Genomic DNA, 26,398 nt, shown 5'->3' on the forward strand with positions numbered 1-26,398 from the left:
TGCTACTACAAAGCTCATTCCACTATTTGCTGCAAGCAAAAAATATTGTTATACTGCTGCTACTTTTGCAATAAAGTCAGTTCTACCAAAAGGTAATTCACTACAAAAGTGTTCCCTAAAAAGCCCGGTCCAATATATGCTGCACGCAAGGACCCTTGATCACCTTACCAAGAGAAGGTTTACTGTCCTGAAGTTCACTTCTAAGAGTTACTGGAGTATGCAATAGTTAACTTGAACCTATTCAAGTTCAAATTCTGCAATAGAGCATCAGAAAAGCATACCCACAGACTGTTCAATGAGCAAAAGGAGTGACTGTGGCTGTGTGCCTGGCTGTGGGGCAATTACTGGGAAAAAAACCCTGGGTATCTATTCAGGTGCACCTGTGGGGGTGAGTGCTACATAAGCTTTAACATTGTAATTTCAAATGTACTTTTCAATATTTTTAAGTCTGCATTAACCCCCTATTGAATAATACCTATTAAATCTGCTATAAAGGTCCTTGTACAGGCATGTCCTTGTATAGGGTGGCAAGACTCTGTCCCTGTCTTTCAGTTGTGCTCCGGCTTGAGGTGATTGCAGCCATATTAGTGCACTTGCAACAGAAACAGTACTGCTTGAACCTTGAAGAAGGGGACATACCCAGAAAGCTTGTCCTGAAAACTGTATGTTAGTGTAAATAAAAAAAAAGTATCATGGACAGTACTCAATTGTTTCAGTTGTGATCCTGAGTTTTTACCCTATCATATGCTCTTTTGATGGAGACTAAGGGATTGATTTATTAAAGACAAATAGACTAATCCCTTTGCAAGTGAAGTTGCACTTTGCAGGGCAATTTGCTCCAGAACGTGGTGAGTGAGGTGAAGCTCTGTTGACTTCCATCATTAAATCTTGTGCAAGCATAAATGTGTTTTTTTTTATTTTTCTTTTACATGATTGGGTATTCTTAGCAAAATGAAACTTCACTACATTCACTAAGTTCAGGGACAAATTCACTTGTAAAATGCAACTTGCAATGTGAACAGCCTATTTTCTCATATAAGTGGCTATAGAGATGCACAGAGCCTCGGCAAGTTTGCATTGTCCACCCTGAGAAATGACAACAATTTCTCTAGCAAGTGCATGAAGACAGGCAGTGGCAGCAAAAGGATTTTAAGAGATCTATGGCTTTCATTTGCAGGAAACAATAAAAAAAAAACCCTGAAAACTGTATTTTATGAAAATAAAAAAAATAGCAATTGTTTATGATACATTGGTATTTAGAAAACTAAATATCACCAAGTTAGGGTTTAGAGGTACTTGGGGAATTGAATGACCTTTCTGATTTTGCCGCAGTTGCTGTGTTTTCAGGAAAAGATTAGTAGTTTACTAAATGCTTTCTTTTGTTGCCTGGAATTTTAAACATTCAGAAACCGATGTTCAAAGTATGTAGTCAATCATTATACACTTTGAATTTTTTGCCATCCTAGTATAGCATATCTTATGCTATTGCTTAAAGCCCAACACCAGACTGCTGTTACATTTACCCATACAGTACATATTGCTGGTCCTGCATTGTATATGATACTGTCAGAGAGCTGCAACCTTCCAGGCAGCAAAGAGAAGCTTCTTTGGGATACCATTCATATGAAAAGGGGTCAGCCAGCTTAAGTGTTGAATGTGGTAAGTATCTGTATTTATTTTTTTCCTCTTAGCCAACAAGCATTAAACTGGTGTAGTCAAGGGAGCTGGGAGAAAAAGGATGGGGGGGGGGGTGTTTGTCCTAATGTCCCACTGAAGACTCCCCCTGAACAAAGGGCAGTGATGTGGAATAACCATAGTAATTAGATTTATTTTTACACAGTTTAAAAATGTAAAGTAATGGTAACTGGTTTACTGTAAGTGGGGTATTTTACTAAGCTTTCTGTTAATGAGAAACTTTGAGGTTTTTATGGATTGAGGTGTATTTTTTCACATGTTGATAAACAGTTATTGTGTTAGAAAAAAAATCATTTTCATATCAGTCTATCAATTTTTTGCATTGGAAACTGGAATGCATGTCAATGAATGCTACCACTCTAATCTAATATGTGTGTTGCTAATACCTTGTTTCCTGTACAGTGACACATGAACTCATACTGCCCCGACCTCATTCTGTCTTTTCATTTTTAAAACTGAACTGACTGCTCTCTGCCCCATTTCCCATTTAACACTAACCTGATATATACTGCTGAATTTTAATCTTAAGACTTTGTGTTATGATGTCAGTATCCCACTGCAATTCCAAACATTTCTTACTATAAGATGCTATGTTCACATAAAGGTATCTGATTTTACTGATAAGCAAGCATTCAATAGCCTGGAAACTATGTGTGTTTTGCAGCATGGCGATAACTTTGTAAAAGTAATGACCACTTTATACCTGATGGAGATTGCTTGGATAAATTCCAAATAATCCTATAGGGTTTTGCATAAATAATCTGCTACAAAATGTGTAACTTGCAAAAGTGTGCCTGTTCAATAGACAAGATAGAATTCTGAGTATATCACATATAGCACAGTATACATAAAGAGTGGAGCAGTGTGGATTATACATTGTACAACAAATAATGAAGAGCTGAGCAAGTGAGGAGTATAATATGTAAAGCATTGTACAGAGCGAGGAATGGAATGTAAATAGTACAGAGTGGAGTATTGTGGGGTATGTAACATTTTTTGCTCCTACTTATGTTCAGAATTTGTTCACACCAACCTGGATGGCTAGTTCTCCATATCTTTGTCTGATATCATGTCTTGCTATAATTAGGGATGAGCAGCCAGTAGGGTCTGAACAGAATTTTGCTTGTAGGTTTATCAAATGGACTAAATTGGTGTTCAACTGAATCAAACCTCCAGTAGCAACAGGAAGTGACTACATTTAGCAGCAATATTACTACCATTGCTAAATGTTACAGCTTCCCATGAGGCTGATTGCTAGACATCCTGGGGCAAGATTGTGTCATTCAAATCTGGTGTAATTTTAAGAGGGAACTCCACAAAAAATAAAAGAAAAAAGTGGTATGGTCCATATTTTGTCAATACTGTCATCTGGGAGACCATTGGTTTCATTTAGAAGTAGGGACTAGGAGATGTCATTCAGTGCAAGTGAAGCAACGGGATTGAACTTTTTTTTTTTTTTGGTGGGTCAACAGGCACTTTTCATCATGACTGAGGCATCACTGCATTGCTGGACAATATGATTGATGGTATACTCACATCATAGGACTTTTTTTTATTAACCAGTTGTCTAGTAGGGCAAATGTTTACTTTTTCACACACGTTAAAAGCAACATTTTTACTAGAAATTAGTTTAACCATTAGCCGCCCGGCCAATGGCCGTTTGGCGGCTTCAGATGTGTCTCTTCACTCCGGGTGCACGCCATTTGGCGTGCTCCCGCACATGCGCAGTTTGCGCTAATGCAGAGCGGCACAGCAGTGCAATCTGTCACCGGCCGTGCACCTCGGACACGGCCGATGACAGATCCGAGTACCGGCTCCCATTGCTGATACCATGTGACCTGCTGTGACCAATCACAGCAGGTCACATGACAGTTGTATACAATGGATGGCTTCATTCATGATGCCATCCATTGTATACTAGTGCCTAGCTGTGAATGATCACAGCTAATCACATGCACATGTCATGTGATTAGCTGTGACCAAATCACAGCTAAGCACAAAAAAAAAAAAAAAAGCTGAATGAATCGATTTCATTCAGTTAAATGCAAGCTTATAGCAAAGTAATTCTTTGCTATAAGCAAATTGTGTAAAAAAAAAAAAAATACTGATCACTTCCCCAAAGTAGTACAATGTTACTATGGTAACATTGTACTACTTTGGTCATAGTAAAATATGAAAAAAAATCTTTAAAAAAATTAAAAAAAATGTAATAAAAAATTAAATATAATTAAAAAAAATAAAAAAAAATATATTTTTTTTTTCATACTGTGACCAGTCAGTGTCCCTGTTAGCCGCCATGCCAGTTATATGATGATGCTGTACTGCACTGGTGACAGTATGTAAAAAAAAAAATAGTGAAAATAATTTTTTTAATTTTTTCATTTTCCGAACTTCAAAAAACTCGTCATGCCTCTTATGAAGTACGTCGGACTGTCTACTCTGCAAAAAGGGGTCATTTGTGGGATATCTGTACTGTTCTGACATTCTTGGACCTCAAGAAATTAGATTGGCCGTCAGTACTTCAGGATTGATCAATATTCAGATCTATACCATAGTTTGTGAACTCTATAACTTTCCTACGAACTAAAAAATACATCCTAATTTGGGTTATTTTCACCAAAGACATGTAGCAGAATACATCTCGGCCTAAATTTATGCAGAACAATTATTTATTTGTAAACTTTTATAACAGAAACAAAGAAAAATGTGTTTTTTTTTCAAACTTGTTGGTCTTTTTTTGTTAATTTAGCAAAAAATAAAAACCCCAGCGGTGATTAAATACCACCAAAAGAAAGCTCTAGTTGTGTGAAGAAAATGATAAAATTTTAGTTTGGGTACAGTGTTGTATGTACGAAGGTGTAAAATCACACGGTATTGAAACGGTTAAACCCCAAAACAATTACATATTTTCTGAAAGCAGAGACCCTGGGAGAATAAAATGGAGGCAGTTGCAATTTTTTATGGTGCACAATATTTGAACAGCTAATTATCAAATGCATATTTTCAGGAAAAAAAAATACACTAAAATGAATTTTAGTGCAAACAAGCACCTTAGTATATCCAATTTTTGGTAAAATATGAAAGATGGGTTTGTGTCAAGTAAATGTACCAAACCTGTCAAACCTTAAAATTGCGTGCACCAGTGAAAATGCAAAAAACTATGGCACCCCAATTTTTCCATAGGTAGCGCTTTAAAAGCCTTTATAGATTATCACTTTAGAGGTAATCATGAATTTTAGCCCCAGATTTATTGCTCTCACTCTAACTTTTGCAATGATACTTTGCATGTGTAGCACAGTTAATGCTTACATACACATGAGCACTTTATGCTATGCATTTGTATTGGTGTGTGACGGGGTGCTATTATTTTTTTTACAGTGTTTTTATTTATTGTATGATTATTTTTAAACACCTTTTGTTTAACTTTGTTGCCATCACAAAGGGGCTAAAAACACTCTATGTGATAGAATTGGCAGGTGACAGGCCCTCTTTATCTAGACATCAGGAAACTATTAGACCCCCAATGTCTCCCCTGCCCTCCACAGCAGCTAATCAAGCACAGAGTTTGTTTGATTAGCTGCTTCCCTGTCTACAGTAGACAGGGAATGACAGCTGTGAACCCAAAAGTGATATCATGCATGTCACCTCAGAATGCTTTCATCTAAGAGGCAGGATTCTGCTTGTCAGATGTACACACAATCCCAGTGGTTGCCAGGTCCACACAATGCATGGACCTGGTAGAGAAAGGGTTAAACCCTTGAATTACAGGATGTTTTTAAATGTACCTTGGTAGACAAAGGGTTGGAAGATTTGTCAAAGGTGTTTATTTGCTTTCACTTTTTTTTTTTTGGTGTGAATGAGTTATTTACTTATTCACATAGGGGCAACATATTGGGGTCCGCATATTTGTAAATGTGGCCTACAGATTCTGATAAGCCCCCAATCAACAAACCCTCAAGAACCACTGGGCCAGAATTAGAGGAAGAGGCCCCTGTGCTCATCAATATGCACCCTGGCAACATACCCCTTTATGTTGAGAGCATGTGGTGTAGCAGGGTTCAGGAGGGGTGCTGAATGCTTGCCCCCCCCCCCCCCCCGTCTTTTCAGGCTGCATTCTAAGGGTACAGTATGCCATTTCAACCCTGCAAGGAGGGGTTGCTCAGCAGGGCAAGATCTGGCAAACAAAAACTGCATGGGGTTTTCTTTTAAAATTCATACCAGACACTTTTCCAGTCATGCAGTCTGGATGGCCATGAAAGCAAGGGCAAAAAGCATGTACTCAAGGCATGAACTATACCAGGCCTCATGCCTTTCAACAGGTTGCAGGTTGTGTTGAACTTTTTGATTTGGAGTATATAACATTTAACACATATCATTCAGTGTTAAAAGGTCTGGAATAAGTAATATGCTAAACACCCATACAGTGCAGCAGTAAGGGTATGTAGTGTAAACCACAGCAGAAAGAGCAGAGCATTTTATAGAATGTAATTTCCAGCACACTATATGTGCAGTGGTGTGCATCAACTAAAATACAGCAAAGTACACAAACTGCAGTTACAGTATATGGCATATATAACAGAGCACAATCTCAGTTGGTAATGTGTTATTGAATACATGACAGCACAGGGAGGCACATAAAGCACAGTGTGCAAAGTGGAGCAGTTCCACTCAACGACACCTATTCAAAATTCTATTGCTGAAATGAAAGTTCTCTTCCCTCTCCAAAATCTTTATCCACAATATAGCACCTGATAAGTGCATGGATGAAAGAAGTCTATCCCATGCCTTCCCTGAAGTTACCCTCCACAATATGGTGCCTGGATACACCATTAATTAAATCCTCAAAGGGTAAGTTCAACTTTGGAACATGGAACATGTTTCACCTGTTTTTAGCATAGAACATGTTCTAGCCCCTGCACCTTCTCCCCCTGATCCCTGCCCTCTTGTGACAGCAGGCAGAGGTTCCTCTCCCCACATTCACTGTCACTTTTTATAAGTAATGTGACTCTGCCCACACAGATGCATCATTCATTCACAGTTTCGTGTGAATGAATAAACTACTAAATGCTTTCATAATACCTATGCTCTCAGGATATTTTTTATTGAATAAGAGGGTCTTATTATCTTTAACCAGTTGCCCTCCAGAAGGTTTTACCCCCTTCATGACCAGGGCATTTTTTTGGCTATTCAGCACTGTGTTCATTTTTTTTACACAAATAGAGCCTTCTTTTGGTGGTATTTAATCAACACTAGGTTTTTAATTTTTTTGCTATATAGATAAAACAAATACTGACAATTTTGAGAAAAAAATTGTTTTTCTTAGTTACTGTTGTAAAACTTTGCAAATAAATAATCTTTCTTCACTTATTTAGGCCAAAATGTAGTCTGATGCATTTCTTTGGTAAGAAAACCTCCACTAACCTCAAATTAGTGTATATTATTTAGTCTGTGTGATTAGTATAGAGTCTACAATCTAGGGTATATATATTTAAAAATTGATCTGATGTAAGTTTTGATCTGCTGACGGCTGATCTCATTTCTTGAGACCCTAAAATGCCAGGACAGTACAAATAACTCAAAAATGAACCCTTTTTGAAAAGTAAACAGTCTGGTATTTAGTAAGAGACATGGTAAATTTTTTGAAGTTGTAATGTTTCTCTTTTCTCACAATTTTTTGAAAAGTAAAGAATGAAATAAAATGTTTTTTTTTACATTACATTAAATTTTTTTACTGCCGCCAATTGAGTACAACGCCATCATATGACTAGTGTGGCAGTGATCAGAGATACTGACTGGTGACAGTAAGAGAAAAAAATATACATTATTTTTATTAAGTTTTTAAACATTTTTCTTTTTTTAACAGTACATATACTGTGGGCAGGCAGGAACTAGTTAAACAGGTTCCCATTCATGTCACACTCACCTGTTCCATGCTCTAGTGCCCAATTTTCTCCCCATATGAGGCCATTGGCATGTAGTCATTCAGTGGCCTCAGTCAATCTGTGGTAAGGGTCTGTCTTAAAGGACCAGTGCACATGTTGCTCAGCATTTTAGCAATGTGTCCACTTGCTGGAAAATGGGACTCTAGCGATCCTCTGTGACTGCTGCATGTTCCCAGTATTCCTGATTCTTGTGATCCTTTTGACTACCAGCCTGAAACTTGCAACCAGTGACTATGTGTTCCAGTTGGCAACTTGCATCCCAGAGCGTGTGTGATTCTCTAAGTACTCTAGTCTATAACCAGCTTACCTGTGACTTTCTTTTGCATCCCAGCTAGCATCCAGTCTTTCTTCACCTCTTTGACTCCCTGTGTACTCCATGCAACAACCTACATTCCATCTCATGTGTGATTCCTTGTGTGTTTCAGCCAACATGCTGCTACCAGCACCTCTCCAGACTCCCATTGCTACAAGAGACTTGAGACTTATTCCAATTATTCCTAGTGAGTCCCAGGGCAGCATGAGACTCATCCCTGTGTATCTGTACTTTGTCTCCAGTAGTTGCCTGCTCAGGTCAGAGGGCCGCAACCTGGGCACAGTCAGCAGCCAAACTCATCTCCAATCTAAGACCAGTTGGCTCCTTGGACCCTGAACCTCAGCCCATTTAGGGGCTCCCACCTACACTAATCAAGGAGGCACACTGAGCTCCCTGCTGCTCTTCTGTCACTTTCTTCACTGTCTGCTTCAACTACTATACCAAAGTCCTGGTCAGCCAGTCTGCCCTTAGTGGGATCAGATTTCCAATCCAAAACAGTATATATGGCCTGTACAAAAATGTTCATCTGCAGCCTGAGAAAAGAAATAGGTGACAGATTTAAACTTGACTTCACCAAGTCAGAATGAAGATTGCAGTGTCTATGAGTGACATTGCTGTTCAGAAATGGTGGTCAGATTTTACACAACCTCTTCACGCTGATAAATCTGAACTCCTATGGCAATGCAAGCCTGAAAAAAAAAGGTATTGAAGGGTATTGTGTTACAAGTATGTAGTAATGGCTAACATAAATATAGGACTATGACTTTTTTAACAAGCAGTAAATTATTAGCCTTCAAACACTGCACATTGTCTGCCACTCCAAGTTCTTTAACCTACCCTTTAATCAATGGACACATTGTACACAGTCAGTCAGGGTTTTTTCAAAGTGCATTATGAATGTTGGCTATAACAGTAAGAATAAATGAGCTGATATTGCTCAGTACGTTTGAATGAGAAATTCTTTTTTGTTTTTGAGGGAGCAAGGAAGCAGTGAAAGAGGTGCATGTCACACTGACTTGTCCAGGTCAGGACAGTTTGAAGCATGAGTATGAGAGACAGTCTATGAGGAATAGAGCAGCTGAGACACTGCAGAAAGGACACAGAGCTGAGGTACAGTGTTTAGTGCATGAACATTGGATGTGTCTGATGGTCAGGAGGACCCACACTGACAAGCTGATCTGCAATGCTGCATAAAGAACCATGAGGCTGAATACTGTTGTGTTTGATGGTGAGAATCTTGCTTGGGAAACCTTTTTTGTGAACTTTTGCTTTGTTTTAAATAAAAGTAGATAGAAAAAGCCCTGAAAACATACCTCTGGCGTAGAGAAAATTCACTACCAAAGAGCTATAAAACCCCCAAAGCATCACTATATATATATGTATATATTAGTGAATACAATATTCACCAAACATTCACTGCAGGCGAATCTTCCAGGTGCGCGTGTTTTAAATGACAGTGGTTGATTTACCTCTGCCAATGAATGTTTGGTGCTTTATAAACATTCCTATATCATTCCTGGAAAAATCCTTTGTGCTGTTTTATATGTAATCAAAATTTAAAAAATGGGTGACTCTGAACGTGTTTGCAATGTTTAAATATGTTGATGAAGGATGTAACTATATAATGGGTCTCTGAAGCAAAATAAGCCTCAAGCCAATCATCCTCCAGTTTCCACATTAAAACTAATTCTATTACATGAACCGAAGCCATAGTAAAGCAGTGCCAACAATACAGTACATTACTTACTACATTTTAGTAGAAATGCAGTGTATATACTATAGTTTCATATCACTTGCCTTTTTTTTTTAATCAAAAAGTGTATCTGCAGCCAGCAAGTACTGGGCACCTGATAATATGCATGGTCTGCTATAGCTATATTTCTTCTTATAGCAGTTTCATTGCATTCCCACAAAATCTATATTTTCAGAGCTGCTCATTAAAGAGCAATACTACATAAAATGAAGTACTGAGATTTCTGATTGATTATTGTAATCCGTTACTAGAGCATCTTTGCAAAGAACACCCAATTATGTTCAAGGTAAAAGGAAAAAAAAATACAGTATTTTTGCTTGCACGTGAATGCTGGTTGAAGTCAGCACATCTTTACCTTATTGTTTAACCCCTTCTTGCCAATGGGAGCCAGCTCTTTACGGGATCTTAATGCCAGAGGCCAACAGACAGGCTCACAATCATGTTATTATTGTGATTGGCTGTCACAGTGATCACATGATCATAAGTCTGACCAATGGGTTTTCAATTGTAAACAGTTACATTGTTGGTTCACAGCTCAGTCACAGCCCTCAGTCATCTGAGGGTACCATGTGAGCATGCTTCTAGCACAAAACTGCAATGTTGGCTTTATAGCTATATGTGGCGGCCCGATGTTAAAGCTCACTGCCATGATGCCACATATATGCATACTGCAGGTGGAAAGGGGTTAAGATAAGTGAAAATTCCATTGCAATTTGAAAATTACATTTGCAAAGTGAGCACAATCTCTTCCTTTAGTAAATCAACTGTATAGAAACAAGTCAATTTATTGCCTGTGCTTTTTCTGGTTTGTTGCGTTTTTAACAATTTTCAGTAAATGTGTTCTTAAAGTATACTTTTCATGAGGAAAGTATGAAGGTTGCCATTGCTGGCCTCCATCTGAGTTAACTAGTTGTCTGATTGTGCTGTGTACAGAGTGAATGTATTTCATTCCAATAACAGTGACAGACATGTTATAAATGAGTGTCAAAATGTGCTGTATTTTATTTTCAGTGCTCTTTTTCCAAATAAGTGTCTCAAACAATATTAAAGTCAATACATCAGCATTTCAACAACAGTAACTAGAGATGAGCGAATCGAACCAGGCGAAGTGGAATTCGATACGAATTTCAGGAAAAATTCAATTCGCGTCGAATCCGAATATTTGCCTACTTCGGGTGCGCGAATCGGATTTTTCCCGATCAGCCGGCAAAAGTGTCCCTGCAGAGAGCTCCGCTATTTCTGACAGTTCTCTGACAGTTCCTTCACATGTACAGCGGTTGAAACATTGTATCTATTTGTTTCCATTTAGGATACAGATGTTTTTATTCGGAAACAGATGTTTCAACCGCTGTACATGTGAAGGAGCTGTCAGAGAACTGTCAGAAATAGAGGAACTCTGCAGATACACTTTTTGCCGGCTTGGAATTATTTTTATTTTCATCCTACTTCTTCTTCTTCTTCCTCTTCATCCTCATCCTCTTCTTCTTCTTCTGAGGATGAGGATGAAGAAGAAGAAGAAGAAGTAGGATGAAAATAAGAATAATTCCAAGCCGGCAAAAAGTGTATCTGCAGAGCTCCTCTATTCTGCAGATACACTTAGAGGAGCTCTGCAGATACACTTTTTGCCGGCTTGGAATTATTCTTCTTTTCATCCTACTTCTTCTTCTTCTTCTTCTTCATCCTCATCCTCATCCTCAGAAGAAGAAGAAGAGGATGAGGATGAGGATGAAGAAGAAGAAGAAGTAGGATGAAAATAAGAATAATTCCAAGCCGGCAAAAAGTGTATCTGCAGAGCTCCTCTAAGTGTATCTGCAGAATAGAGGAGCTCTGCAGATACACTTTTTGCCGGCTTGGAATTCTTCTTATTTTCATCCTACTTCTTCTTCTTCTTCTTCTTCCTCTTCATCCTCATCCTCATCCTCTTCTTCTTCTTCTGAGGATGAGGATGAAGAAGAAGAAGTAGGATGAAAATAAGAATAATTCCAAGCTGGCAAAAAGTGTATCTGCAGAGCTCCTCTATTCTGCAGATACACTTAGAGGAGCTCTGCAGATACACTTTTTGCCGGCTTGGAATTATTCTTATTTTCATCCTACTTCTTCTTCTTCTGAGGATGAGGATGAAGAAGAAGTAGGATGAAAATAAGAATAATTCCAAGCCGGCAAAAAGTGTATCTGCAGAGCTCCTCTAAGTGTATCTGCAGAATAGAGGAGCTCTGCAGATACACTTTTTGCCAGCTTGGAATTATTCTTATTTTCATCCTACTTCTTCTTCTTCTTCTTCTTCTTTATCCTCATCCTCATCCTCTTCTTCTTCTGAGGATGAGGATGAGGATGAAGAAGAAGAAGAAGTAGGATGAAAATAAGAATAATTCCAAGCCGGCAAAAAGTGTATCTGCAGAGCTCCTCTAAGTGTATCTGCAGAATAGAGGAGCTCTGCAGATACACTTTTTGCCGGCTTGGAATTCTTCTTATTTTCATCCTACTTCTTCTTCTTCTTCCTCTTCATCATCCTCATCCTCATCCTCTTCTTCTTCTTCTGAGGATGAGGATAAAGAAGAAGAAGGAGGATGAGGATGAGGATGAAGAGGAAGAAGAAGAAGTAGGATGAAAATAAGAAGAATTCCAAGCCGGCAAAAAGTGTATCTGCAGAGCTCCTCTATTCTGCAGATACACTTAGAGGAGCTCTGCAGATACACTTTTTGCCGGCTTGGAATTATTCTTATTTTCATCCTACTTCTTCTTCTTCTTCATCCTCATCCTCATCCTCAGAAGAAGAAGAGGATGAGGATGAGGATGAAGAAGAAGAAGAAGAAGAAGAAGTAGGATGAAAATAAGAATAATTCCAAGCCGGCAAAAAGTGTATCTGCAGAGCTCCTCTAAGTGTATCTGCAGAATAGAGGAGCTCTGCAGATACACTTTTTGCCGGCTTGGAATTCTTCTTATTTTCATCCTACTTCTTCTTCTTCTTCTTCCTCTTCATCCTCATCCTCATCCTCTTCTTCTTCTTCTGAGGATGAGGATGAAGAAGAAGAAGAAGTAGGATGAAAATAAGAATAATTCCAAGCCGGCAAAAAGTGTATCTGCAGAGCTCCTCTATTCTGCAGATACACTTAGAGGAGCTCTGCAGATACACTTTTTGCCGGCTTGGAATTATTCTTGTTTTCATCCTACTTCTTCTTCTTCTTCTTCTGAGGATGAGGATGAGGATGAAGAAGAAGAAGAAGTAGGATGAAAATAAGAATAATTCCAAGCCGGCAAAAAGTGTATCTGCAGAGCTCCTCTAAGTGTATCTGCAGAATAGAGGAGCTCTGCAGATACACTTTTTGCCGGCTTGGAATTATTCTTGTTTTCATCCTACTTCTTCTTCTTCTTCTTCTGAGGATGAGGATGAGGATGAAGAAGAAGAAGAAGTAGGATGAAAATAAGAAGAATTCCAAGCCGGCAAAAAGTGTATCTGCAGAGCTCCGCTAAGTGTATCTGCAGAGCTCCGCTATTTCTGACAGTTCTGTGACATTCACTCCATACAGCGGTTGAAACATTGTATCTATTTGTTTCCATTTATGGAAACAAATAGATACAATGTTTCAACCGCTGTATGGAGTGAATGTTGTTGAAACCGCTGTATGGAGTGAATGTCACAGAACTGTCAGAAATAGGCTATTTCTGACAGTTCTGTGACATTCACTCCATACAGCGGTTGAAACATTGTATCTATTTGTTTCCATAAATGGAACCATTTATGGAAACAAATAGATACAATGTTTCAACCGCTGTATGGAGGGAATGTCACAGAACTGTCAGAAATAGCGGAGCTCTGCAGATACACTTAGCGGAGCTCTGCAGATACACTTTTTGCCGGCTTGGAATTCTTATTTTCATCCTACTTCTTCTTCTTCATCCTCATCCTCATCCTCAGAAGAAGAAGAAGAGGATGAGGATGAGGATGAAGAAGAAGAAGTAGGATGAAAATAAGAAGAATTCCAAGCCGGCAAAAAGTGTATCTGCAGAGCTCCGCTAAGAAATAGCGGAGCTCTGCAGATACACTTTTTGCCGGCTTGGAATTCTCCTTCTCATCTTTCTTCTTCTTCTCATCCTTCTTCTTCTTCTCATCCTTCTCCTTCTTCTCATCCTTCTTCTTCTTCTCATCCTTCTCCTTCTTCTCATCCTTCTTCTTCTTCTCATCCTTCTCCTTCTTCTCATCCTTCTCCTTCTTCTCATCCTTCTCCTTCTTCTCATCCTTCTCCTTCTTCTCATCCTTCTCCTTCTTCTCATCCTTCTCCTTCTTCTCATCCTTCTTCTCATCCTTCTTCTCATCCTTCTCCTTCTTCTCATCCTTCTCCTTCTTCTCATCCTTCTCCTTCTCCTTCTTCTCATCCTTCTCCTTCTCCTTCTTCTCATCCTTCTCCTTCTCCTTCTTCTCATCCTTCTCCTTCTCCTTCTTCTCATCTTTCTTCTCATCTTTCTCCCTCTTCTCATCCTTCTCCTTCTTCTCATCCTTCTCCTTCTTCTCATCCTTCTCCTTCTTCTCATCCTTCTCATCCTTCTCTTTCTTCTCATCCTTCTCCTTCTTCTCATCCTTCTTCTCATCCTTCTCCTTCTTCTCATCCTTCTTCTCATCCTTCTCCTTCTTCTCATCCTTCTTCTCATCCTTCTCATCCTTCTCCTTCTTCTCATCCTTCTCCTTCTTCTCATCCTTCTCCTTCTTCTCATCCTTCTCCTTCTTCTCATCCTTCTTCTCATCCTTCTCCTTCTTCTCATCCTTCTTCTCATCCTTCTTCTCATCCTTCTTCTCATCCTTCTTCTCATCCTTCTTCTCATCCTTCTTCTCATCCTTCTTCTCATCCTTCTCCTTCTTCTCATCCTTCTCCTTCTTCTCATCCTTCTCCTTCTTCTCATCCTTCTCCTTCTTCTCATCCTTCTCCTTCTTCTCATCCTTCTCCTTCTTCTCATCCTTCTCCTTCTTCTCATCCTTCTCCTTCTTCTCATCCTTCTCCTTCTTCTCATCCTTCTCCTTCTTCTCATCCTTCTCCTTCTTCTCATCCTTCTCCTTCTCCTCATCCTTCTCCTTCTCATCCTTCTCCTCATCCTTCTCCTCATCCTTCTCCTTCTCATCCTTCTCCTTCTCCATCTTCTCATCCTTCTCCTTCTTCTCATCCTTCTCCTTCTCCTCATCCTTCTCCTTCTCCTCATCCTTCTCCTTCTTCTCATCCTTCTCCTTCTCCTTCTTCTCATCCTTCTCATCCTTCTCCTTCTCCTTCTTCTCATCCTTCTCCTTCTTCTCATCCTTCTCCTTCTCCTTCTCCTCATCCTTCTCCTTCTTCTCATCCTTCTCCTTCTCCTTCTCCTCATCCTTCTCCTTCTTCTCATCCTTCTCCTTCTTCTCATCCTTCTCCTTCTTCTCATCCTTCTCCTTCTCCTTCTCCTCATCCTTCTCCTTCTTCTCATCCTTCTCCTTCTTCTCATCCTTCTCCTTCTCCTTCTTCTCATCCTTCTCCTTCTCCTTCTTCTCATCCTTCTCCTTCTTCTCATCCTTCTCCTTCTCCTTCCTCATCTCCAAGGGCATTTAAATTAAAGGTACAGTGTTCTGCACTAATTTAAAGGCTCTCTGAAGCCTAGAAACCCTTTTTATAAGTTTACTTCGTAGCGAATTAATTCGCATCGAATCGAATTTCTTCCTGAAATTCGGCGAATCGGCCGAATCGAATTTTTGAATAATTCGCTCATCTCTAACAGTAACCTACATCATTTTCACATGACAGGTTCCCCACATCCCCCAATCTAGTATACCCACACAGAGACCTCAGATGCAGTATGTATCTTCTGCTAGATAACTCTTCCAATCATTTAAAAAAAATGGTGATAAACCTAAATACTGCAGCACACACATCCTTCTAAAGAAACAGTTGTAACTACTGTCGAATGGAGGGCAGGTCCACAGTGTATCTGAGGTCTGTGGGGAGGGTGGGCACACAACATAGGAGGGGAGTAGGGGAAATTATATAGGGTTTTCTTGTAGAAATGTAATCTTGTTCTAAAAGATTATTGATGATTTTGCAATCTGGTTAAGACATTTTCAGCTTTGGGGTCATGATATGCATCTATAAAATATGTTCTCCATTTTTCTTATCAGGTGATTACATTGTCATGACGGTATACTTTGATTTAAGCAGAAGAATGGGATACTTCACTATTCAAACATATATCCCTTGCATACTAACAGTTGTGCTTTCCTGGGTTTCGTTCTGGATAAAAAAAGATGCCACACCAGCAAGAACAGCATTAGGTAAGATATTTTTACATATTTTATGAAACCTTGAAGCTCAAATGCTGAACAAGAGTCTTAGTTCTCTTTCACACAAGGTGGATTCATTTTGCTTAGCAGGGGATCAGTCCACTGATCCCCTGCCGAGCAGAGCAGAGTGGGCAGATGACAGGTCCATGTCCACTTTACTCTATGGGCAGATGGATTTAAACAGACCCAACTGACCTCTGATCCGATCCACCCAGATGGAGGAGAATGGATACCCATCTGGGGTTTTTTTTGCAGATCGATTCGGATTGATGATAGGCGGGTGTAAGTGACACAAGTCTGTTTACATCTGCATACAGGAGAATGGAGGGTCTGATTGATTTGGCCTGAAAAAAAGGTGCCTGTATGAGAGTTTTCACCTTTGTTTTGTCTGCCAATGGAATGTCTTCTCTTTGGCATGGTTCCCGCACTTCTGAGCAGCAGTAAGGTTTTTCATCACTCGAGATTTCTCCTTAAAGGTAACCCTATAAAATGCATTTTATTAGAAAAAAAGTGTTTATCTTGATTTCACTGGATGTTAATTGTAAAATGATACTAATTAGATGATATTTTTTTGACAACTGGTACATTGGTTTTGAAAATTGTTTTGCCCAAACATATATTGTATGCTCATTTAAGGAACGGGTTATTTATTGGACATAAATACCACTATATCTGGTAAAAATAAATAAAAATTGATTGAAAAATTACATGTAAAAGGTATTTAATATCTAATTTTAAGAAATGGCTCACTTAAGCCAAAAGGGACCTTTGGCTATAGGCTATTGAAGTATATCTAGATGCAACTATTTTTTAGTTTTGGATTGAGTGGGGAAGGGCTATAACCCTGTCAGGTTTACATTTCTACAAAAATGGAAATCAAAGCACCACAGCACTGTTAAGAGGTTCAAATAAAACTTTATTCCAATAAAAATCAGAACGCCAATGCAAAAGGTATCCAATGTATTTCTGGGTTTTATTATAATAAAATTGTATATGGACCTCTTAGTGGTATAGCTCGTGAATTTCCATTTTTGTTACCATATACTACAAGCCAAGGAGACCATAAAGACCGCTGTAGATGCTGTATGCTCAGAAATCAGACCATTTACATCAATATCAATACTTTAAGATAGCAATACATGGAGATAACCATACGGGTCCAATGCTATTTTCCCACTTTTATTATTATTATTATTATTATACAGTATTTATATAGCACCAACAGTGACATGGGATATGGGAGACAATACACGAGACAGTACAATAACAATACAATGCGACACACGACGGGTTCCAGGGCCCTGCTCCTTGGAGCTTACAATCTAGGAGGGAGGGGATAGTGTTACGGGTGGACTAGCTGTGGGGGATGGAGTGGTAGGAAGAGTGGAGGAGATCAGCAATTAGCTGAGGGCGGGGTAGGCTTCCCTGAAGAGGTGGGTTTTCAGGGTGCGCCTAAAAGAAAGGAGAGTAGATGATAGTCAGATGGATTGGGGTAGGGATTTTCAGAGGATGGGGGAAGCCCTGGAGAAGTCCTGGAGACGGGCATGGGAGGTGACCAGGGAACTAGAGAGTAGGAGGTCTTGTGAGGAGCAGAGAGTATGTTTTGGGTGGTATTTGGATATTAGGTCAGTGATGTAATTTGGGGCAGTGTTATGGACAGCTTTGTACGTCAGTGTTAGCATTTTGAATTTTATGCATTGGACAATCGGAAGCCAGTCGAGGGATTGGCAGACGGGGGTGGCGGATACGGAGCAGTTAGTAAGGTGGATGAGTCTGGCCGCAGTATTCAGGATAGACTGAAGCGGGGATAGCCTGTGGTGAGGTAGACCGGTGAGGAGGGAGTTACAGTAGTCAAATCATGATATGATAAGGGAGTGAATGAGTTGCTTAGTAGTTTCCGGGGTTAGGAACGGACATATTTTGGAGATGTTGCGGAGGTGGAGTCTACATGAGTTTGTCAGTGATTGGACCTGGGGCTGGAAGGACAGATTGGAGTCTAGGATGACACCTAGTACCCTGGCTTGCGGGGTGGGACTGATGGTGGCATTGTTGGTCGTGATGGAGAAGTCGGGGGGCGGGGCGGGCTAGGGGGAAAACTAGGAGCTCAGTTTTGGAAAGGTTCAGTTTGAGGAAGTGACATTCAATCCGATATGTCATTAAGTAGGCTAGTGATTCGGGCGGAGACTGAAGGGGTGAGGCGAAGGGTATTTGTTCAAGGTTTTTATTGCTGTGTGTCCCTGTCAAGGAAATGCAGTTTCTCTATTATCCTGGTGACCACTGTCACTGGGACTGAAAAATGAGAGAAAATCTAAAATGTTGCCACCAGAACAGGAATAGACAGGTAATCTTCCAGTGAGGACACTTATTCTGGTGACAGCTGTCTAAGGGGATTTTATATACCTGGAAGAGCTTTCCTTTCCCTTCCTGCTGTGTCTACAGGACAGGAAGAACATTTATATCTATTAATCAGAACATGGATGGCAAAAAAATGGGGGTTTTAACCATTCCCTACTCTATCAAAAAATGTTTTTCTGTATTGGTAAAAAAAAGGCAGGCTGCCATTGTTGACATAGTTGTTCTCAGAGCTGACAGACAAGCACTGGTATTTATTTGGACTCTCCCTGCCAAGAACAAAATAAAGCAGTATTAATACAAAAAAACTATAATATATTACAGATAACCAATCCTCAAATGTGGTTGCAGCATTCATTTTATTTTTACGTGTTTCTACTTTATTTTCACCTGGTGATCTGGCCAGTTACATACTAATGTCTCCACTCCACTAGAGGAGCAGCAAGGCTACCTTTGGACAGCAGCAATGTAAATCTGGAGAGAGGATAGTGGTAGACTATCAAATTTATATGGACTTGATAAAAATAAAGCCACATTCCACCTAACACTTACAGCAGCAGGTTTTCTTTTTGGAATAAGCCCCAGTTCACATTGTCACATTGCATGTGATTCACACAGGAATTGCACCATATTCATGTGCAAATAACATACGATTCTTTGCAGTGTGATTTGAGCCCATCATGTTTCATGGCTCAAATTGCACCACATGTGCACATAAAAAGGGGCAGGCACATTTTTGCTGCACAGTTATCTGATCTCATAGGTATTCCTACTCATGCAATCAGATTAAGGAAAAGCACTGCGTTCTGCGACCTCATTTTGGGGTGTTGGTAAATGGTTTGTCTTAACCCTCAGATTGCCACTTTTGCTGGAGAGCTTAGTCTGTTAAAGGAAGTTGAAAAATAACAGACTTACTGGCTGAATCAACAAGTGAAAATGCGGGAAAAAAGCTTAAAAGATAGAACCATCACATAGAAAAGCTTCAATATATTACATTTTTAGTTTTGGAAATACCACTTTAGATACCTGCAAGTCCACTAAATTTAAAAATGAAGTGTGACACAAACTGAAGCACCATCCTAATATCTAACCCTCCCCCCATGGTAATAAGTAGTACTGAAAGCCTAAACAAACCTTCAACACATAGCAACTCTAATACTTATCCTTTTTCATAGCACTTAACCACTGAAGGGAGCCCATAACATTTAAAGCAGAACACTTCACTGTCTCCTTATCCTTGTATAGCTAAATATTTAAAAACATATCTATCTTTTTTAGTAGTTATATTTCTTTTCTAGCCCTGTGCAGCTGCATTTCTGTAATAATGGCACTGACCTTATGCAAAGAATCTTTTCTTAAGCAGACCAGTTAGAATGTCTCGCATGAGTTCTTTCTGCTGATAAGGTGAAGATGCACACACACACTGCTTTTATAGCATTGAAGGCATAAACTAGACATAGAAATGAGACAAACTGCTGCCTTGGAAGGTCAAAGGGAGGGAGAACAGAAACACAGAAAAGCTGACAGGCATACAGTACGTTGTTGCTCTAGAAAAGTAGGAGTAAGAGTTCAACAAACAAAAGATACTGTTTTGTCTTGTGACTTCTCTGTTCTTTTACCCATCAGCTGTAGTGTGTTATTTGGTGTAAATAAGTCAAGGTTTGGGAACTGCTAAAAAAAAAAAAAGTTTTAGTCAATAAAATGCACTATATGAATGGAAGACAGGCAGATGAATGAATGGTACCCCTACTCCTTTCTTAGATGGAAGCTATAGTACCACCTTTATGAATGGGGGGCGATGGGGCTGGCATAGTCAACACTTTTAATGAGTGCATATGACATGTCCAATGGCTGTTACAGCCCCCCGCAGCACCAAAATATTACTGCTGCAGGGGAGGGGTGTGTGGGCAGCAGACAGAAATTTTCAACTAGGCCAAAGGACTCATTACATTTAAGTACCTCCCTTTGTGCTGTTTAAGAAAAATAAGTAAACTTAGGCATTAATGTTTAAGGGTCTTAGGAGGTCAATATAAAGTTGTGAATGTAACTTTGAGCAAACATTGCCTGGTGGAGAATCAATCACTGTTATTTAAAGAACATGGCCCTGCAAGACTTTCCACCAAAAATGTTTGCTGAAAGTCACATTCACTGCTTTATAAATAAACATAAACCTTGGCACATGTTTGTTACATGTTACCATTCACACAGCATATCTAAAATACATTCAAAAAGTTTTTCTTACCTTTCTGGTTAATTTTTTTGAGCAGGATTATGCACTGGACTTTATGGTCAGTTTCAGAATAACTTGCTGAACAAAACACTATAGGGACACTTTAGGAACATTTTTTAAAAAGTGCATTAACATACAATGTACCACCTAGGTTTTGATATCTTTAACCTCTGCCCGTCCAGCCCATTCCTGATAAACGGCCAGACGGGGGGACATTACTAAACGTTCTCCCGCATCCATTGCCTGTGCACAGTCCCTGGGAGCGTGCAGCACCGCGATCTGTGCTCGCTGTGTCCTCAGGACACAGAGGAACACATATCAATATAGGGACCGCTATCAATATGATGTCCCGATTCATGTGATCACTGATTGGCCAATCAGTGATCACATGAACAGTAGTAAACAAGCTGTCACATCCTGACATCACTGTTTACTGCTTGTGAATTCTGTGAATGATCACAGAGGTCACATGGTACAAGGCTATTCACAACAGCCTTGTACCATGTGACAAGTTGTGACCAATTACAGCTCTCACAGTATTTCTCAATGGCTGCAGGAATGAAGCCAGAGAGAAGGAGAGGTGACACTGTACTGCTAGGTGACAGTATGTAAAAAAAAATAAATAAATAATAAAAAAAAATTATAATTATAAACGGATTTGGGTTTTTTTTTTTTTTACCAAAAAGATAGCTTAATACATTTTGGCTAAAAGTTATGAAGAAAGATTATTTATTTGATAAGAAAAACACCTTTTCATTTATATAGCAAAAAATAAAAATCCCAGTGGTGAATAAATACCACCAAAAGAAAGGTTTATTTGTCTCAAACAAATGCTAAAAATTTCATTTGAGTACAGTGTTGCATGACCGTGCAATTGTTGTTCAAAGTGTGACAGCGCTGAAAGCTGAAAATTGGCCTGGACTGGAAATGGATGAAAGTGTCCAGACTTGAAGTGGTTAACCCTTTGTTAGAACAGATAGTGTGCACATCTAGATTACAACTGATAATGAAGATCTGGAAACATAGTACAGGCCAGGGGCGAACTGACCATTCAGTCTATCGGGCACTGCCCGAGTGTCCCAGGTCAGTAGGGGGCCACATAAAATGCCCCTGGTACCTTTTTTATAGGCTTTTTTTGAGTGTGGGCAAGGCACAGGGGCCCCATGATCCCCTATTGCCCAGGGGCCCCATGAGTTGTCAGTCTGCCCCTGGTACAGGCAGGGCTTATTATGGTAAACCAGCTCCCTCCCTAACATTGCATAGAAGAGGAACAAATATGAAGTACACACTATTGCAATTTTGGCTGCAAAAGGTAGAAATACACTTTAACCTCTTGCCGTCCGCCTGCTGTTTATAAACGGCAGGGCGGTGGCAGTCCAAGGTCGGGTTGCCGTTCCTAAACGGCACCCGCCTTTTCTAGCTGTGCGCGCTCCCTAGGAGCGCGCACCACCGCGATCCGGTGTCCGCTGTGTCCTCCAAACACAGTGAAACACCGATCGTCGGACGGGACCTCTGTGCGAGGTCCCGGTCATGTGATCACTGATTGGCGAATCAGTGATCACATGCAAAGTAGTGAGCAAGATGTCACTTGTGACATCATTGCTTACTACGTGTGAAATCTGTGAATGATCACAGAGATCACATGGTACAAGGCTATTCACAACAGCCTTGTACCATGTGACAAGCTGTGACCAATCACAGCTCACTCAGTATTTCTCAATGACTGCAAGAATGCAGACAGAGAGAAAGAGAAATGATTGCTTTTACATCCTATATGGGTGTAAAAGCAATCAGTGTAAAAAAAAAAAAAAAAATCTTCATCACCCCCCACAAGTAGTACAGTGTCACCATGGTGACACTGTACTGCTAGGGTGACAGTATGTAAAAATAAAAAATAAAAATAAAAAATAATATAAAAAAAAATAAAATAAAAATGTAAAAAAAAATGTTTAAAAATTATAATGTTTGGTTATAAACTAATTTGGATTTTTTTTTTTACTAAAAAAATAACGGAATAAATTTTGGCCAAGATTTAGGATGAAATATTATTTATTTGCAAAATTTTATTAAAAAAAACACTTTTTTTCAAAATTTTTGGACTTTTTCATTTACATAGTAAAAAAAATAAAAATCCCAGCGGTGAATAAATACCACCAAAATAAAGCTTTATCTGTCTCAAAAAAATGGTAAAAAATTCATATGGGTACAGTATTGCATGATTGCGCAATTGTCATTCAAAGTGTGATAGCGCTGAAAGCTGAAAATTGCCCTGGACAGGAAGGGGGTAAAAGTGTCCGGACAGGAAGTGGTTAAAGTAGAAGTCCATATTTTTTCAGTCCCTCCATTCCTCATATCAAATAAAAAGGACCTATGCTTTACTTACCCTTACTTTAAACTCTCCATGCTCCAATGCTGTCCTTAGATTCCACCTTGATGCAGCACCACTGGTCCTTTTTTGGCAAAATAGCACTCATGTAATTCTGCCCTTTTCCCGTGAGTCCAGCCTGTTGGACGCAAGAATAAATATGTATTCCTAATTATCGTGTCCCTTATTTTTAATGGACATGGTGATTGGGAACGTATATTGAATCTTGGAATTTAATTGATACAAGTGCACATTTGTATCTTTGATAATATGTTCATGGTTTTATATTATTTATTGTGAATCCCTTTTATCACACAAGGCTATCCTTGTTCAGTTTACATATGTGTAGGTGATATCTTGCACTTAAAGGGATAGCTGCCTTAATAAGGGTAAGAGGTACACATTAATTGGAATTGGCGCCCTCTCATCTGTTTTGAATGTTTCCATGATGTCTCTTGACAAGCCAGAATACTGCAGAACAAAGGAAATGAAGGTCAAAATTAACAGGACCTGGTAGGGAGAGAGAGATTTATATATAGTTTATAGTTTAGCTCCAGTCATTATAAAGTTCAAATGAAAATTAATACCAAATTAAAAAAGAAAAAAGCGCCACTTACAAAAAACACCAAAATGTCAGCAGCATATCCCACCCAAAATAAATTTTGGCAACAATAATCCGAATTAAAAGGTATGCGCTAATAACAAACTTATACAAAAGTGTATATCATCATCCAAAAAACATTAGTGTTTTAAATAAATAATTATAGTGTCCAAACATAAATTAGTGTCCAAAAAATATATATATCTTCAGTGACTTGAACCAATTGTGAAAAATCCACCACCAAAGGAGATTAAATGAACTCACCAGAGCTAATGGCTGGTCAGATAATAAACCAGCAACAGCGCTTGTGCTCTGGGAGCAATGAACCCGATGTCCAAATAGATATGGTGATGTTTCAGATACTTCCAGATAATAATAATCACAGCCAAACAACTTTGCAGCCCAAGCTCTTATGATGAACTTCTCCACTCTTTCTCATACCTCCATGAGAGCATGCAGTACACTCAGGGACAAAAAAGAGAACATAATGGTGCAATACGTTTTTTTCATTTATCTCTTTAATGAAAAGGGTATAAGGAAACTCACAAACAAGGTGTCCAACAGACACCAGCTTCAATCGCAAAAAAGGGTTGAGATACAGTTAACGCTCACCGCAGATCTCTCCCATACAGCACAGAACAGCAAGGCTCTCTAACGTCCACATCAAGTAGGCTACGCCCAACCCGCCCCTTGATGACGTCGGTGTCACAAAACCGATTGGGCGTAGCCTACTTGATGTGGACATTAGAGAGCCTTGCTGGTCTGTGCTGTATGGGAGAGATCTGCGGTGAGCGTTAACTGTATCTCAACCCTTTTTTGCGATTGAAGCTGGTGTCTGTTGAACACCTTGTTTGTGAGTTTCCTTATACCCTTTTTATTAAAGAGATAAATGAAAAAAACGTATTGCACCATTATGTTCTCTTTTTTGTCCCTGAGTGTACTGCATGCTCTCATGGAGGTATGAGAGAGTGGAGAAGTTCATCATAAGAGCTTGGGCTGCAAAGTTGTTTGGCTGTGATTATTATTATCTGGAAGTATCTGAAACATCACCATATCTATTTGGACATCGGGTTCATTGCTCCCAGAGCACAAGCGCTGTTGCTGGTTTATAATCTGACCAGCCATTAGCTCTGGTGAGTTCATTTAATCTCCTTTGGTGGTGGATTTTTCACAATTGGTTCAAGTCACTGAAGATATATATATATTTTGGACACTAATTTATGTTTGGACACTATAATTATTTATTTAAAACACTAATGTTTTTTGGATGATATACACTTTTGTATAAGTTTGTTATTAGCGCATACCTTTTAATTCGGATCAAATGAAAATTAGCTATATAAACCACTTTTTTTTTTTTTTAGCAAAATTGTAAACATTTATATGTTGGATGTAAAGTTTAGGGAATAGGTAAACTTCCTATTTTATAGACCACAGAAAGTGACAAGAAATATCTCCAAAGTTAAGTGAAATTCCCATTTACTGTAGTTGTCTTTGGAACTGATATGCCCATTGAAAGATTTCCCCTCACCTCTTCTTCTGCTGACTACTGTAGGAATTTTCTGTCTCAGTAAAGATGGCCACCATAGATTGTTCAGTTTTTTTCAGTCAGTGGATTAAAAAAAAAAAAAACTGACCCAATTCCCCCATCCACAAATTTGAGGTGGATTTGAGGGTAATCCTCCCCACAGATGACATTTTATTCTGACTTTGGAGGGACTTCCCTGCTGTCAAAATGCACTGATTAGTGCTACAGGCTATAGCCTGCAGCACTAATCGAGAGGAGATTTTCCAGCAGGGCAGTTATAACGAAGTCTACTGGTAGAGTTACTTCTGTTCAGCCACAGTGCTCATACAGTACATGAATTGAAATTTGATACATCTATAGGCAGTTTTACAATGATCACCAGAAATAATAGAAAGGGCTATTCTACCCAGTAGGGATGTAGCTTGACAAAGGTTCTAATCATTCAATACTGTATTATTAACCACTTGCCCTCCTGAGGATTTACCCCCGTAATGGCCAGGCCTCTTTTTGCTACTCGGCGCTGCACTAATTCAACTGATAATTGCGCGGTCATGCAATGCTGCACCCAAACATAATTTACGTCCTTTTTTTCACACAAATAGAGCTTTCTTTCGGTGGTATTGATCACCTGTGCGCTTTTTATTTTTCATGCTATAAACAAAAAAAGACCAAAAATATTGAAGAAAAACAATATTTTTTACTTTCAGTTATAAAAAATATATAGTAAACTCAAAGTTATTTATAAATTTAGGTCAAAATGTATTTTGCTACATGTTTTTGGTAAAACAAATCCCAATAAGTGTATATTGATTGCTTTGTGTGAACGTTATAACATCTACAAACTATGGTTTAGATACTGCAATTTCCGCCATTTTTTTGCTATACAGCGCTGCGCTAGTTTAACGGACAATTGTCCGGTCATGCAATATAGTACATAAATGAAATTTACATCCTTTTTTTCCCACAAATTGAACTTTCTTTCGGTAGTATTTTATCGCCTGTGCGGTTTTTTTTTTTGCGCTATAAAAAAAAAGGCTGACAATTTTGAGGAAAAAAAACAATATTTTGGACTTTTTGCTATAAAACATGTCCAGTAAAAAAAAATGTAAAAATCAAATTTAGTCGTAAATTTCTGCCAAAATGCATTCTGCGACATGTCTTTGCTAAAAAAAAAAAACAAATACGTGTAAATTAATTGGTTTACGTGAAACTTATAGCGTTTACAAATGGCAGGAAAGATACTGGGGTTTTTTTTTTTTATATTAATAATGGCGGCGATCAGTGACTTATGGCGGCGATCAGTCACTTATGGCAGCGATCAGGGACT

At 39.1% G+C, this 26,398-nt stretch overlaps 1 protein-coding gene across 2 annotated transcripts in view; it reads left to right on the top strand.

Moving 5' to 3' along the window:
• The window catches only part of GABRG3 (gamma-aminobutyric acid type A receptor subunit gamma3), a 772,615-nt gene that overhangs the window by 710,851 nt on the left and 35,366 nt on the right, over positions 1 to 26,398 (top strand). For both annotated transcript variants that reach the window (XM_089693488.1, XM_089693489.1), the window contains exon 7: positions 15,834 to 15,986. In XM_089693488.1, coding sequence (XP_089549614.1) covers positions 15,834 to 15,986 — 153 coding nt within the window. The remainder of the gene's footprint in view (positions 1 to 15,833; positions 15,987 to 26,398) is intronic.

Source organism: Staurois parvus, unplaced genomic scaffold, assembly GCF_062004578.1.
Source record: "Staurois parvus isolate SC_StPar_1 unplaced genomic scaffold, SC_StPar_1.0 ptg000634l, whole genome shotgun sequence".
NCBI classification, from domain to species: domain Eukaryota; kingdom Metazoa; phylum Chordata; class Amphibia; order Anura; family Ranidae; genus Staurois; species Staurois parvus.